At 40.7% G+C, this 16,262-nt stretch overlaps 1 protein-coding gene and 1 long non-coding RNA gene across 15 annotated transcripts in view; one reads left to right on the top strand and one right to left on the bottom strand.

The window, feature by feature from the left end:
• Positions 1 to 1,447: 1,447 nt before the first annotated feature.
• On the bottom strand, positions 1,448 to 9,933 carry LOC138924235 (uncharacterized). The gene is made up of 2 exons (XR_011439050.1): positions 9,600 to 9,933; positions 1,448 to 3,508 (listed from the first exon to the last, which is right to left on the bottom strand). It is a non-coding gene; the product is annotated as an uncharacterized lncRNA (long non-coding RNA).
• Positions 9,934 to 10,035: 102 nt separating this feature from the next.
• Positions 10,036 to 16,262, top strand: part of EDEM3 (ER degradation enhancing alpha-mannosidase like protein 3) — a 64,187-nt gene continuing 57,960 nt past the window's right edge. For 6 of the 14 annotated variants that reach the window (XM_070267867.1, XM_070267865.1, XM_023640703.2 and 3 more), the window contains exons 1-2: positions 10,235 to 10,641; positions 15,167 to 15,212. In XM_070267867.1, the coding sequence (XP_070123968.1) occupies positions 10,481 to 10,641; positions 15,167 to 15,212 (207 nt within the window). In that variant the 5' untranslated portion in view covers positions 10,235 to 10,480. Of the gene's footprint in view, positions 10,642 to 15,166; positions 15,213 to 16,262 lie in introns of all 14 variants that reach the window. The other 8 variants (XM_070267873.1, XM_070267871.1, XM_070267869.1 and 5 more) reach the window with 3 other exon arrangements.

The following is a 16,262-nucleotide window of genomic DNA, read 5'->3' as shown; positions in this document are numbered from 1 at the left end:
CCCAAAGACTCTGTGCATACTCCATTTTATATCTGGAAGGAGAACAGTAAATGTTGAGTCAATGAATGTCTTTCCACATCCATAAAACTCACTTAAAGGTAATATGAAATGTCCTATAAGTAAATTGTGTTATAAAGTTTGTAATGTTTTCCAACATGAGAGCAGCATACTGAACATTTAAATAAGTTACAGATTTTTGTTTTAGTATTTTAAGGCAGCAGGGAACATGCCAACCCATCTTAGAAAATTGTTTGTGAGGCAAGGTATTGGCTGGTTGAATGCTGCCCCCAGGACCAGATTGCCCGGGTTTGAAACCTGGCTTTGCCACTCAATGGCTGGGAGGCCGAGGGCCTCTTGGTCCCTCTCTTTCCTCATTTGGAAAATGACAATCATAATAGTACTTATTTCACAGAATTGTTAAAAGGATGAAAAATAATGTATACACATAAAGCACCCAGAATGGTATTAGGACTCATTAGACCATAACCTTCATTTTCTTAGAATCCTAACAAGAAGAAAGGGGGTCACAATCATTTATTAGATCAGGAAAGAATGGAATTTTCCTCTTTGGAAAATGTGATATAGACAACATTTCTCCTATCTTCCCAGCTCAAAACACCCCCATGACCCCGACCGTGTCCATGACACCGCAAATGCTTAGTAGGTATTTTCAAGATGTAGGTAAGAGTGGAAACACATCTTATTACAAATCAAATAGATATAAGTTCCACGCAAATTGTGTTCTATGCTTTTTAGCATTCCCTACTCAAAAGACTTAGTTCCCCTCCCAGACTAAGGTAACACATTTTACTGTGTGGTTGTCTCCTTCTCCTCTCATCCCCAACCTCCCTCCCCAAAAAAGATTCCTAGAATTTAAAGAAAGAGATTGGATCTAAGCAAATCTAAGGCACAACGCAAAGAATTAATCCAAGAATTCCATGTTGTCTACCTGGCCTTGTTGACCTCCTTCAATGTTCTCAGTCCGCCATTGCTGCCAGTCACCATTAGCAAGACCTCAGGCGATGCCAGAGGTGGGAAGAGAGTGTGGCTGCAGCTTAAGAATAGTCAGCTTCAGAGAGGAGGCCAGCAAAAGCAACAGAACAGCAGCCTCTGATAGCCCACCCAGTCATGGGATGATGAGTGACAGAGGGCTGCCTTCGCCTCACACAAGAGCACTTCTTAGTTCTGGAGGCCTGCTCACTACGGGTCACATGGTGATGTGTCTCTGCCACAGGGGAACCCACAGACAAGTAAAGGCCAGCATTTCTCAAGCCATACACATCCAAAGACAGCTGTCTTTATCATTTCGGGAAAAGGTCATGGCAGGGATAAGGGATTTTAGTTTTGCCTGGAAAAGAAATGTTCTTGGAGTAAATTTTCAATGCACCCTAGAGAAGTTCTTTCTAGTTCCCACAACTGACTGGTAAATCTAACGCTATACCAAAGGTGTGATTTTTTTTTTTAATTGAGGTATAATTGACATATAACATTGTATTAGTTTCAGGTGTACAACATAATGATTTGATACTTATATAATATTGCAAAATGATCACCACAATAAGTCTGGTTAAAACCCATCCATCACCACAAATAGTTACAAAATTTTTTTTCTTGGGGCCAGCAGTGGCGCAGCGGTTAAGTTCACACATTCCGCTTCTCAGTGGCCCAGGGTTCACCAGTTCAGATTCCGGGTGCGGACATGTCACCGCTTGGCAGAAAGTGATGCTGTGGTAGGCGTCCCACGTATAAAGTAGAGGAAGATGGGCATGGATGTTAGCTCAGGGCCAGTCTTCCTCAGCGAAAAGAGGAGGATTGGCAGTAGTTAGCTCAGGGCTAATCTTCCTCAAAAGAAAAAAATTCTTTTTTCTTGCAAAGAAAACTTTTTTTTTTTGGTGAGCAAGATTGTCACTGAGCTTAGATCTGTGCCAATCCTCCTCTATTTTGTATGTGGGCTTGGCTTGATGAGCAGATCGGTAGGTACACACCAGGGATCTGAACCCATGAACCCTAGGCTACTGAAGCAGAGTGTGCGAATTTAACCACTATGCCACCAGGCTGGCTACATGATGGAAACTTTTAAGGTCTACTCTCTTAGCAACTTTCAAAAAAGCAATACAGTATTATCAACTATAGTCACCATGCTGTACATTATACCCCCATGACTTGTTTATTTTATAACTGGAAGTTTGTAACCAAAGGTGTGAGTTTTATACTATACCTAAAGTGGTAAAATTTTGATGCAAAATTATTTTTTCCCCTTAGTGTTCCAGGGTAAGTATAAATGGAAACAGATAAAACAGACACCAAATGTAGTCAATATGAATGTCCTTGGGAAAACATGGTTGAAAGTATAGCTTAATTTCAATATTGGTCTTATCCTTCCTCCTATAATTTTCAGTGCATTTTATAACTGATTACTTCAGTCTGTCCAATTTCTTGGTGACTCATTATTACATCTTTCTTAGTAAAGCAGGAAACTTGTATTTCCTGTTAGCAGCACTTTCTTTTCCTGAATTTGTGCCACCCAATTACATCATTTTTTCTCCCTTTTATTCAAAATAGTGTGGCAGGGCAAGAAGAAGTTGGGCAACGAGTACTTGCTGTGTTGTGTTCATATATCTGATAGAATCTGACATAGTTGGGGGATGGAGGTCCTCGGACTTTGGAGGCAACGTTTGGGTGATCAAATAATTTACTGTTCAAATTTGGACATTTTTGAAAATGAAAGGGGGCACTAATCAGATAGGATAATAGGACACTGATATAAATCAAAACTGTCACAGGCAAACCAGAATTTATGGTCATTCTAGTAAGGTAGAAATGGTCTGGATCTATATCTAAATCTTGACTGTACCATTTCCCTGCTTTTGACCTGTGCAAAGTGACAACTTCTCTGAACTTTCTGTAAAACAAGGATAACAATTCTCATGTGTTAAGGGAGGGGAGAAAGTGCCTGACATATTGTATATTCTTCATAAATATGATGATGATGATGTCTGCATTTTTCCTTAAAATTCTTCAACATAGACAGTACGATATTATACATGGATTAGGTGAAGTCATACTCGAGGTGCAGTCAGTTGCTCCATTCAGAAATTCCCACTCTAGGATGACAGTTAGTGGTCTCATCAGGAAGGCTCCCTATAGTGGTAGGTACCACAAGTACATCTCTCCATCTTCTCTCTACTAAGACCAAAGATCATTCTATTTAATATAACAAATGTTGAAAATGAACTTCCATCGTTGAAATTAGTGGTTTGTTAGTCATCATAATGGATGTTAGAAATAAGTTCTGAGGGCAGCCTGGTGGTGCAGCATTCTGCTTCGGTGGCCCAGGGTTTGCTGGTTCCGATCCTGGGTGCGGACATGGCACTGCTTGGCAAGCCATGCTGTGATAGGTGTCCCACATATAAAGTAGAGGAAGATGGGCACGGATGTTAGCTCAGGCCAGTCTTCCTCAGCAAAAAGAGGAGGACTGGCAGCAGATGTTGGCTCAGGGCTAATCTTCCTCAAAAAAAAAGGAAAAAAAGAAATAAGTTCTCATTGATAGAATTAGTGATTTCCAAGATACATGGACTAGCTAAAATATTTCAGAGGTACCCCTACTCCTGCATGAACAAGTTGTAAGAAGCTAGACCATTAAGGATGGTGTGTGAGATGTAACACTTCTGTTCTTTGATGCTTACTATAAGGGTGAGAGATTCCAGGCTCCGGAATATTATTCATATTCCTCCAGTGAATCTTTCAGGCAAGGTCATGATTGCAGAACCTAAAAGGACCAAGACCTGGCACTTCATGAGATTCACAGAACAGGTAGTATGTGTTACCTGTCTCTGCTTGCTAACAAATGTTTGTTTAATAAATGTCCGTATATATGAAATTGGCCTAAGACCTGGTTTAATTATAAACTGGTTACAAGGTTGTTGAAGAATACTTAATTTTCATCCCAATTCCTGTTATTTGGCTGCTATGGCTATCTACCAAAAGTAAGCCAGTAATTTTACATGATTAAGCTATTTGCAAGTTATTTCCCTCTTTTTAACCACTAACATGATTCCACATTTGGAACTTTTGCCCACCTCTGTTGGCCATATGGAATGAAAAAACAAAACAAAAAACTGAGTCTTAGAGAAACTGACTTGCATAGAATTGAAAATGGCAGATTCAGGTCTAGAACTCAAGGCGTGTTGAAGTTCAATGCTCAGGAGTGGGCACAAAGCAAATGTGTGTGTGTGTGTGTGTGTGTGTGTGCGCGCACGCCCATGCCAAATGAAGGGGAGGACGTGGGAAGGAAAGGGAAGTGATGCGAGAGACACGGAGGAAAACCAGAAAAAACATGAGGCATTAGAGTGGGATGCGCTGGGAACCCAACGCAGGTGCTAAAATTGAGTGTAAGCCCCAAAGAAGGGCTAGGAAGGCTCTGAAGATAAAATGTGCTTAAGAGTTAGTTTTATAAAGAATAATAAAGTCTATCAATCTTTAGCAGTGGACTAACAATAGAACATTGCCATGCACAACGTAACTGTGCTTGCCTCACTGCCTGATGCCATGAAAAATGTGGTCAAGAGGGCAGTGGCATCTAAAAACCTCATCTCTCAAAGTTTTAAGTACAATCATGTGTGTTGTACACTGAGTTTAAAACATCACAACGAGATTGATCTGTGAAGAAACTAAGAACTATTTATTCTACTTTTCATCCATGACAAATCTTCTTTCCCCCTGGCTTATCACTGAAAATACTAAAAGCTCTGCTTGTAAAAATAACCCCAAACACATAAATTAAAAAACCACAACAAAAAAAGTCCAAAAGCCTCTCAAGATACTTGGAGAAGAAAGAAAGTACTATTTTCATACAACTTTAAGCTGGAGAAGAAAGCCCAGAAATATTTAATATTTAAGGACTGTCAGCATTTATTTCGATGGAAAGCATACACCTGAGATTAATAAATGATGGGGTTTGACAGATTTGGATCACTCTGTCTCAGGATTATGGGTTAAGAGGAAGAAAGCCTCAAAAGATAATGTTAGGTGTGTACGACAGTTTTACATCTGTGTGTGTATACATATATATTGTGTTTGTATGTATCTCTACTACATGGATGATGCTCTATAGCTCGTACAACGTCCCCACGGCAGAAACTGAGCCTGAATTCAATGGTCTCTGGAGTTGCAGGTCCAGGAGGGCTACATTTCGGCCGGGGAGCCTGCAGTGGTGGCACGAGGTCAGCAAGCCAAGGAAGTGGACAAGATTTGGGGCTGAGAATAGAATCAGGGCCCTGGGGGCCTACCCTTGGATCCTGCTCTCAATCATGGCAACTTTTCCTTTCTACCCCATAAAAATGAGAATATCAATAGCTACTATTTATTGAGCTCTTTCAAGCGGTGCTTAATATGTTACACACATCATCTCATCATCTTCACAACACCCCTAGAAGAAATTACAACATTTAAACTGTTTAATCCCCCTAAAAAACGCTGTGAGGTAGGGACTATTTTAATTCCTGTTTTGCAAATAAGTAAACTAAGGCACAAAGAATTCAGTAACTTACTTAAGATATCAAGGCTAATAAGCAGCGGAGCTGGCTCAAAGCCACCGTTCTTGGCCACCCTGCTACCTATGACACCTGTGCAGAATGTTGTTGAATGGTGCTGGCTTCAAACCTTGTGGCCGGACTAAAGTGCAATGTGGAAACTGCGTTGGTGATGCGGCATGGGGATTTAGGAGAAGGGCAGGGGCAAGAGGCACTCGCTTGTGAAGAGCCATGTGACTTGGCTTTGTTTCTGCTGCGTGAAGTAAATGAAAAATGGCCGCTAAACCAGAGACCCAATCACAAGACTGAGTTTAACAGTAAACCTGATGTAGGAGCAAAGTCTCTCGCCTGAGAGAGCTGAGTCAGGTGTCACTGAGGGAAGAGAGATAATAATCTGAGGCTGAAGTGATTTTGAAGATCTCGAATCATGATTGAGAGGTGGAAAAAGCCCTGGGGACATCTTTGGGGGTAGTGAATCATCCGAATTTCCCATTCTCTTTCTTGAAATTTGCGTCAGTAAGTCAGACAGCCAAGCATGGAATCAGTCCACAAAACTCACTGAATACCTTTTTCCTGAAGTACTCTTTCTGGGGCCTTAAAGTCTCCAGTTATGAATGCAGAGTATTTTTATTCTGTCTTTATTCAATGTTTGCAAGTTTGGGTTCTTAAGAAGAAAAGTATTCTGCAAATTCCACACACTATCAAATAAGAGGAAAAGTGATTTGAAGAATGACAAAAATCACCACTCCCAAATTCCACATTGGAGTTTGAGGAGAAACTAGATCTGTTGTACTAAAGAATTCAAGTCATTTAGGGGCAACTGCTGCCTTAGGGTCAGTCTCACACAGCTGGTCGCAGTCTCCTGGGACGATTTCCGAGCCCTAATATTAAAGTGGAGACTCTCCCTTATATTCGTGTATCCATATGACTCTAACCATGGCTGCTACCCCTCCCTAACTCCTGATCCTTCCAGGCAAGAAGTAAAGAGAGCACCAGGTGAGCATACATATTTACATAAGCTACAAGGCTGTGCAAACAAACTCCTAACCGGTTAAAGGGCATGTTATAAACGGATCTTATTTCTTACCTTTTTAAATGGGATTTACACATCTAAAATCTCTTCCATATTCTTTATAAGTCCTTATCTTTATTCTCCTTAATGCTTTCCACCAGTGTTTTAACTTCTATGTCTTTTTTTTAATCACTAAGTATATAAAATAATGTGTGTAGGCTTTAAAATAATAAGTGTAAGTTTTTCCTAGGATTCATAAACTGCCAATTTGCTAAAAATTTCTATTATTTCCATTAAGGGGTTAAAATGGGTTTTCTTTTGAAATGCACTTTGTAAACGTTTTTCTTTCACTTCCATGGGCTCCACCTTAGATATGATAAGTTGCAATGCTTTTTAGGCCACACAAGCTTTTCTACTTAGGGTTTTGCCAAGATTAGTGAAAAATGGACTCAACCATTGGCTAGAAATTGAATTTCAGTAAGGGAGAAAAAGATGCTCTGGGTTCTCATTATACATTTTTTAAAATGCAATGTTAGCTTGAAAACAAACAAATAAGCCAAGGGAAAAAAACCCAGAAAATGCTAAACATTAAAAGCCAGTACTCCTCCTTGCTGAGGACATTGTTTCTTAATGATAAGTAATAGTCAATTTTGACTTAGAAAGGCTTGGAACATCAGGAAGGTAAAGAAAACTGAGTTACTGCCAATAATCCACTACAAATAATTGACTTGACTACATTTCAATATAACTGAAGGTCACAGACCATTTTTCTACTTTCTTTGTTCCTAGTTTTCAAATACTGGATGATTAGTGTTGACCTTTAGTTTGTCATGTTCTCTACGCCAGAGCCAAGAAAAATTCACAGGTATTATTTATTTAACTAACTTCATCAGTAAAGCTGCTTAAGAGGATCCAGGATGGAAACAAGGTAGGGTTGCAGGTCCATAAAAGGGATAAAAGTAAATACTGTACAGAAATGACCACATGTGTTTTCACAGCATCCACATAGGTAAATAACAGAACTATATTATTCCCACTTTATAGATAAGGAAACTGAAGGAATAAAGAAACAAATAAATATATTCAACATTTATTGAGCATCTATAACAGGAGAGGCACAGTGCTGATTTTTGGAACATACATATGAGTAAGCTAAAGTCAATACCGTCCAAGCGGTCACAATCTAGTGGACGTGGCAGACTGAAAACACAGTAATAAAGACATGGAATACAATGGAAAGACAGCAGAGAGGATGACTTCTAATGACTGGAAGCATTCTGTGGATGGAATCTGAGCAAAGACTTAATGGGCGATGGCTGTTCTACAGACAAAGATGGTGGGATAGCAGAGGGGATAGGAAGAGCAAAGGCACAGAAGGGAAATAACATGGAAATTTGTTAGTTATCGCCTAGGATTTGAGGGCAAGGCCATGGTAGAAGGGAGATGACATGTTCAGAGGGTTGGCAGATGTGCTTGAATGCCAACTCTGGTAGTAATGTAGCGAAAAATAGAGTGGCAGGGAAATAATTTAGGACACAGTTGCAATGGTTCAGGAAAGAGGTAACCAAGGCTCAAACAGCAGAAGTGGGAGTAGAAAGAAAGGTAGTGATAGCACCACCTATATAATTTGGCAACTGGTTGGGCCTGAAACATGGAGGAGGAGGATGAGTTAAAGTCAATTCTGATGCATTAATTTGAAGTCCTGAACATTACATTTGAGCTACCCTCGGGCCAGACAGAAGTGAATTTCTATTAGGGATGTGGAAATGTGGGTTTACAGACCAGGACAGATACTGATTTAGAAATCAACCACAGGGATATGATGGTTGAATCCCTATGAGTGGAAGAAATCACCAAGGAATTGAGTACAAAGAGAAAAACAGACAAAAAGAAAACCTTAAAATGCAGGGAGGGAGTAGAGAGGGGGAGTGAAGGAAGAGGTCATTGATGTCACCCGAATGGGAGGTCAGAGAGGTAAGCAGACGATGCAAGGTGATAGAAACTGTCGACGAAAATAATTCATAACCAATCTATAAATGAAAATTTGGGTGAGTTTACTCTGAGCTGTAATCTGAGGACCATGGCCCGGGGCCTTTCTTCCCGAAGGAAGAAAGGGCACCAAAGAAGTGAGGTATACAGAGTGGTTATATACCCCCAAACAGGACGTTTCACATGTGATTGAAATGTCCCTCCCACAATAGTCACAAGATTGCCCTGTCGGCACAGCGCTTGATGGACACAGCAGGTAGTGAGTCTGCTCTCTCGGAGGGCGTAGCAGGAGGCAAGTCTATTGTCTCGAGCTGGGTGGTCACAGGTGAGCACGGCCATCAGTTTCTACCCTAAGGAAAGGTGCTTAATCCTTAAAGAAATGCCAGCTTTGGGAGGGGGAGGAAAGTTGCACCTTTATCTCAAGGGCCTTTGTTCTTGCCATGGGGAATATCTAAAGCAGATATACAATGCATGCTCAACAGCTGGGGTCAGTCCCTTTTGGAAAGACAAGGCCAGGCCGAATTAGGTTTACACAAAATGGCTTCCTCATATACCCCAATATATCCTATTACTTGCCATTTTTATTTGTCAAAATCAAGGAAGAAAATTTCCAGAAAGAGAGCTGAAAGCTGCTGAGGGGACGAGTGAGCGCTTGACTGTGGTGATAGAGGTCACATCCAGGCTCCTAAACTCTGCACCTACCTATTGAATTATCACACAAGAAAAACAACGTGGTTTTTCAAGAGGAACCTACTTGTCATTTTACCAATGATTAACCTAGGACTCAGCTGTCAAAATGAATCACAAGTTCCAACCTCCTTCATTAAACTTTCTTAGCAGCTCACACTACTCTGCTTACACTGAACTTTTTAGATAACTCTTATTAACCATGTATGAGGCCTCACGTGCCCTCCTTCATCCTTGTACCACGCAAAGATGTGGTTCCAGGCAAGGGCTTCCGAGTCAGGCAGCTTGGTTGGAATCTCATCCAGCAGTGAGGAGGGCTTGCTACCTAACTTCTCTAGCCTCGGTTTCCGCGTTTGCAAAATGGGGATGGTGGTACTTACCTATTAGAGTTGAGAAGTGTGCATGAGAGAACGCAAGTAAAACTCTAAGAACTTTGCCGTCAAAGGCTCAATTCATTTTTGCTGTTATTGCTTTGTAATCTCTCTGAGGGCAGAAGACTACTCCCACGCTATGTATTCCCTAAAGGGTCTAGCACCGACCTGGGGACGAGAAAACCTCATTGAGCCAGCCCCCAGGGAAACGGCACTTGCAGGAAGAGGGATAAAGAGCTGACGGGCTCCTACGAACTCAGCAGCCAAGGGAGAGAGGGCCGGCCGGCTGCACAGGTCTGGGGGAAGCGGGATCCCGGGACCCGCCCGTGACCCTTGGAAGACCACAAGTCCCAGAATGCAACGCGCCTATCCAGGGTGGAAATTTAGCCGGCTGGAGTCTGACTGCCAGACAGCCGGGGAGGAAGCAGTGCACGCCGGGACTGGTAGTCTTCAGGTCGCAAGTTCACGGGTGCAAGAAGGGCCGAAGCGAGTGGTCCCTCCCCAGCACCGCCTTTTGTCCACGTCTCACTTCTCCCGGCCAATGCCCTCTCTTGTCCTCAAAGCCAGCCCCTCTCCGATCCGGTCCCCATTGGTCTTGAGGCTCAATATCGTGGGCCCTACCCGGAAGTAGCGTTGGGGGAGGCGGTTTCCTAGACTACGACACCGGAAAGCTGGGGGAGGCGCTCCGGGCTGCTGAGGGCGGAGGGCGGTGGCAGCGCTGGCGCTAGGGACTGGCTCGGTGGCTCCGGGAAACAGTTCGGCGACGGCAGCCGCTCGCGTTACTCCGCATCCCGCCCTCGGCACGGCTCGCAGCCCCTTCGCCACCAGCGTCCAGCAATGTGTCCCACCGGCCGGGCGTAGCAGCTGCGCGTGCGCGGAACCGCGGGGCCATGAGCGAAGCCGGCGGCGGCCCGGGCTGTGGGTTCCCGGTCCCCCAGCGAGCGCCATGGAGCCTAGTGGCAGCGACGGCCGCCCTCTGCCTGGTGTCGGCCACGTCCGTGTGGACAGCGGGGGCCGCGCCCATGAGTAGGGAGGAGAAACAGAAGCTTGGGTAAGGGTGCTTGGCAGCCTGGGGTGGGTTTCCTCGTGAGGCTGACCACAGGCGCGGTGCCTGTCATTGCGACCCGGGCGCGCGGTGGCCTCTCGTGTCGCGATTGAGACGGCTGTTGCCTCGCGAGGACCTTGGCCGGGTAGACAGGTTCCGGAAGGTGGGGGCCGCCGCCCGCGTTGTCAGTGGCCGGTGATGGGGGCTACAGCCGTGTTGCTGCGCGCGAAGAGTCCTGCGGTTGTCTTTTCTTCGGAGACCTGGTTAGATGTCTCTAACCACGGGAGCACCCGTGAGCTCCCAGCTGGGAAAATGTTGCTGATCTCACAGTAGTTAAGGAAATCGTGTTTACACCTGTTACGGAAAAGGGGGCGTTCATTGGAACTTGAGCTTGACACGTTTTACTATTTCCTCGCAGTGTTTTCTTGCACAGCATTTTCATAATAGAACAGTACATGATGGTATTATTCAAAAGCACCGGTTAAGCTTATCTGTTCACTTTACTCAGAGTTCTTTTATCAGTCTTGAAAGTGTCGTAAAATTATCAGTTGTATTTAGAGCGTTTAATTCAGAGTCAGTATTTCTGATATACGGTCGGTCCCACAAATGGATAAAAAAAAAAGCCAAGAATCCGTAGAGAATGGGCCAACGGTGTGAAGAGTTAACTCATAGGAAAGGAAATGCTAATAGTCAATAAACATGGAAAGTTGCTCAACCTCATAATTGTGATAGACGCAGATTAAAACAATGAGATAGCTGCTTTTGCCATCAGGTTAGTAAGTACAAAACACGTGGAGAGAGTACTGGCTAGTTGAAATGTGAGAAAAGACTTGCTAGGAGTGTCAAGTGCTGTGACTTATTGACCAGATCTCCCCAAATTTAAATTGTGTGTACTCTTTGATTCACTAATCCCATCTCAGGAAATCTATTCTGCAGAAATTACTATTAATATGGAGACAGGTGTACAAGGATGCGCATTTTGAAAGAACGAAACTGTTCCTAGGAGCATCCATGTAATGGAATAGTATTCAGACATTAAGGGGGGAGGGTAGATCATTGGAAGGCTGTCTGGGATATATTCACAAAACAAAAAACTGCAGGTTGCAGATTACAGAATAATATGTATAGTATCATATCATACCGTGTATTTTTAAAAAAAAACAGAAAAGAAATTGTCTAAGCTCAGAAAAACAGGGAAAGATTATTATCTCCTGGGGTTAGGATGGAGGTGAGGTAGAACCATCAGGTTTTATTTTATGCACTTCTTACTGTTTAAATTATTGCAAGAGTCTTGTATTAGTTTTTAAATAAAATAGCAATAAAGGACACTTGATGGAAAAAAGATGAAATATCAGCTATCAAAACAAAATTACCAATAAACTCAAAGCATCTTAAACCTTCTCTCTTTAGGAATTTACTGTATCACTGATAAAACTGTTTCACGGAATACCCTACCTTGTGTCAGGCACTTGACATATGTTATCTTCTGTAATCCTCCCTATTTCTTAATGAGGTGGATGTGATCCCCATTTTGCAGATGAGGAAGTTGAGACTCAAAGTTAACTTGTTTAAAGTCACAGAGCTAGTAAATGGTGGAGCCAGTATTCAAACCCAGGTATGTCTGACCTCAGAGCCCGTGCTGTCTCCGCTACACTGCACTTATGTAGAACCTGCAAAGAGAAGCTTCAGGGATAGCAAGAATCTTATTTGACCACCGCTCCCCTTTCTCCCTTTTTTATTAAAAATCTGTATTTGAAGAAAAGTCATTGGATAACTCATTTTTGACCAAAATTAATTTTTAACTGGAAAAGTCCAACCACTTTGGCTTGAGATAGCAGCTCAAGTTTTGAGATCATTTATGAAAGTGAAATGACAGCTGTTTAGGCTTGTTAATTTAGATCGCCTTACTCTAGAGTAAGAGTCAAGAGCTGTAAACCACAAATACTCAAGTGCTTGACTGCTTTCCCCTTTGGGAATTTTCCGGAGACGGAACTCTGATTCATTAGGTTTACCTGTGCGATTTTTTTTAAAAGCCCAAATAGTGATTTATGATAAAAAGCAGAAAATGCCCCACCGCTTTTCCTACCCCACCAAACCAAACTTGCGATAAAGACTGGAGCTGTCATGGGTAGTAAGCATTTGCTCACTTGAAATTGTTTACATGGTCATATGTAGTTTTAGGCTTCCTGGAATATGTTGTTTTTTGTTTTTGTGTTTGAAATGTTACAGCAGTTCTCAATCTTTTCACTTAAAAAAGTGAAGTATAAAACAGTTCAATTTCTGTAGCACATTGACAGGCAATGTAGCTTTAGAAAAAGCTGATTTATAGAAATTATTTCAAAATGCAGGAAGAGACATACTTTTTGAACTGTGGATCTGATTTGCAATACATTTTTATCCAGTTGTTGAACAGATATATGACCTTATAGAAACATTTTTTTCGGTTTAATATAGTAATTATTCTACCATTCTGTATTTAAATATGACTTTGTTAGGATTTATATGTTTAAATAACAGAGAGAAAGCACTCCAGTGGATGCTAAATATCTCCACTTTGAAGTATGTGTTGTGAAATTTGGTGATCATGTGCTGCATAAGTGTAAGGATTGGAAAATAATGTCTCCTTGTATGCAATCATGATTTATTCATAATCTTGGAAATTGAATGCTTGCTAAGTTGGATTAATAAGTTAAAGCTTATGTTATCTGGAATACACGTGTCTGGGCACTACCATTACCAATTATAGGAATTTCTACAGCTTGGCAATAATCTTGTATTAATTCCATTTCAGAGGAAGGAAAAGAAGAATTTCCATGTTCCATTTATTGATATGAGTGCTTGAAAGCGAAATTTTAACTTTTTTTATTAGTTAATTTGAGAAATCTTTATCATCTGCAATTTAATAAAGAAATGTCTAGGAGGATTCTTTAAGATATTCTATAATTTTCAGAGGTAACTTGATCTGTATTCTATCATACATATAAGCACATAAAGAATTAGTATTTTAACAAAGTGATAAGATCTTGTTTTTAATGATTAGTTGGGTTGTTTTTCTTTTTCTTTTTCTTTTTTTTTTGAGGAAGATTAGCCCTGAGTTAACATCTGCTGCCAATCCTCCTCTTTTTACTGAGGAAGACTGGTCCTGAGCTAACATCCTTGGCCCATCTTCCTCTACTTTATATGTGGGATGCTGCCACAGCGTGGCTTGACAAGTGGTGCATAGGTTTGCACCAGGGATCTGAGCTGGCGAACCCTGGGCCGCCAAAGCAGAGCGTGCAAACTTAACTGCTGCGCCACCAGGCCAGCGCCCTGATTAGGTGTTTTTAAATGATGATTATTCATAAAAAGTTGTCAAGATTTAATTTATTCAGTTCACAGGTTTGAGTGTACTTGATTTTGTTGGTCTTTGTAGCCAGCATCTGGAAATTTGTCCTTTTCTTTCTGCTAGCTCCATTATTACCACTGTTTCATCATCCATGATTACAGTTTTTAGAATGGCAATTGCAGTATAACAGGAGACAAAATAAAAATATCAGCATTTTCTTTAACACTTTATTTAATTCTTGCCATTAGTGTTTGCAACTTTGGGAATAGCAGTAAGAGTTAGTAAAAGATTAATAAACTGTTTTTCCTTTACTATTTATTGAGAGATTTGGCCTTGTCTAGCCATAGCATTAACTTTTGTGGTTTTTCCTGTAGCCCTCAAGCCCCCAAACTTGAGAGAGTTTAATTGAAAGACTATTCCTTGGTCCCAACCTTGCAGATTTTGACTTAGTAAATTTGATGTGGGCATCAGAAATCTCCATTTTAAACAGTTGTCTTGGGGATTTTGAGAAACAGAGTTAGCCAAAACACACAGATCTCTTTTTGAGGACTAGTTTTCTCATTTTAGAGGTGAATATTATTTATTTGACTTTTGACAGGTTTTAAAGGAGTACAGAGTATGTCACAAAATCATAAAATGTATCTTTTGAAAATGTGACAGACATGTATTAATAAATATGTATTAACCTAGGCATTAGTAATTTTATTCAGTTTAAGAGGAAAGGCAGAGGCTTGACAGAGTATTTTTATTTCAGATCAATACACATACATACCTACCTCTCTTTTTCAGTAGAATATATAGTACAAGCAATAAATGGTAACAAGATTTACTTCTTTTGGGGGCTCTCCAGCAATATTCCCCCTTTCAAGACAGATATTTTAAATAATTTTAAGACATAGTTGTTTCTCAGCATCAGATTTGCTTCTCTCTGCCTGACACAGCATCATTCATCAGTTTACTGAGGAAAAATTATAAGATGAAGTTTACGTAAATTGCTAGGAATAGTAAAAGTTTGGCCCAGTTCTGTGTGGTTCTTGAAAGCTTATCTACTACTGCTGGTGTATTTCCTGGCTGTTTAGGTCCCTTTCTAAATAAACTTTTCTTTTGTTTTTTATTGGTGTATGTTTATGAAGGAGCATTAACTTTTTGAAAGACGATGAATAGCATATACTTAACTGTTTTCCATTTCTGCTCTTTTAAAATTAGGAATCAAGTACTGGAAATGTTTGATCATGCTTATGGTAACTATATGGTAAGTAGAAAGCTTATCTTTACAGACCATTTATGTGAACTGATTATTATGTGAGCACAGTCAACTGGCAATTTTGAAACCTGAATTAATAGCACATTTTTTTAAGGGAAGTTTTTGACAAACAGTGCAAACATAGGCTAATGGCATTCCTGGCAGTGATTTTTAGAGAACCATTTTGTTGAATAGGTAAGAATAAATTGAATTAGATTATGCAACTTTGTATTTAAGCAGTCTCCTTTGATGCTGTCAACAATGTTTATGGAGTGCCTTATATAGCTAGATATCTTGGATGCATATGAATAAGATGTTGTCTCTGGCCTTAAGAGAAATTATTCTCTTAAAAAGAACTGTTTCCAGCATCATTTGATATGCTCTATGAAGAAAACCGTTGCTTAAAGGAGACAAACTATCACCTAGTCTCTGTCCAAATTATGTCCTCATAATGGGCTTTGAGTTGAATATATTTTGTGTTCTAGATGTGCTGATCCATGTAGTTTTAAAATATCTTAGTGCTCATTGATGAAATAGCAGTTTTAGTTTTGCAAAATGGAAAAGGTCTGGAGATCTGTTGCACAACAGTGAACTTAGAAATGGTAACAATGGCAAATTTTATATTACACAATTAAAAGTTTAATCCCCATTGTACAGGGAGAGCCACCTGGGGAGCAGGAAGTAGGAAGGAGGGTGTGTTCCCCCTGGGAGGTCTGGGGGTGCTGGAGCTGCCCCACACCTCTCCCTGACTTTTGCCCCTCAATAAAATGATCTTAAACTGTAAAACAATTTTAATTTTTAAAAAGATAAACTAGCAAGCAAATTTTAGAGTTCAAAAGATTTTACAGGTGAATTTGTGTAATTTGGAAGAGTGTAATCAAATTATTCTGAGAATTACTTCCTATGACCCTGTTTTTATGTTTTAAAATATGTCAGCAGATTTTCTTTTATGATTAAGGCCTATAAAAAATGTATTTGGGGAAAGTTTGGCAGAGAACTAACTTTGATTCTGCTTTAAATATTTTTCAACTGATTCTATGAATCCATTTTTCATTATGT

Source organism: Equus caballus, chromosome 5, assembly GCF_041296265.1.
Source record: "Equus caballus isolate H_3958 breed thoroughbred chromosome 5, TB-T2T, whole genome shotgun sequence".
NCBI classification, from domain to species: domain Eukaryota; kingdom Metazoa; phylum Chordata; class Mammalia; order Perissodactyla; family Equidae; genus Equus; species Equus caballus.
Note: the sequence above shows the minus strand (reverse complement) of the source record. Positions and strands in the feature narration are given on the sequence as shown.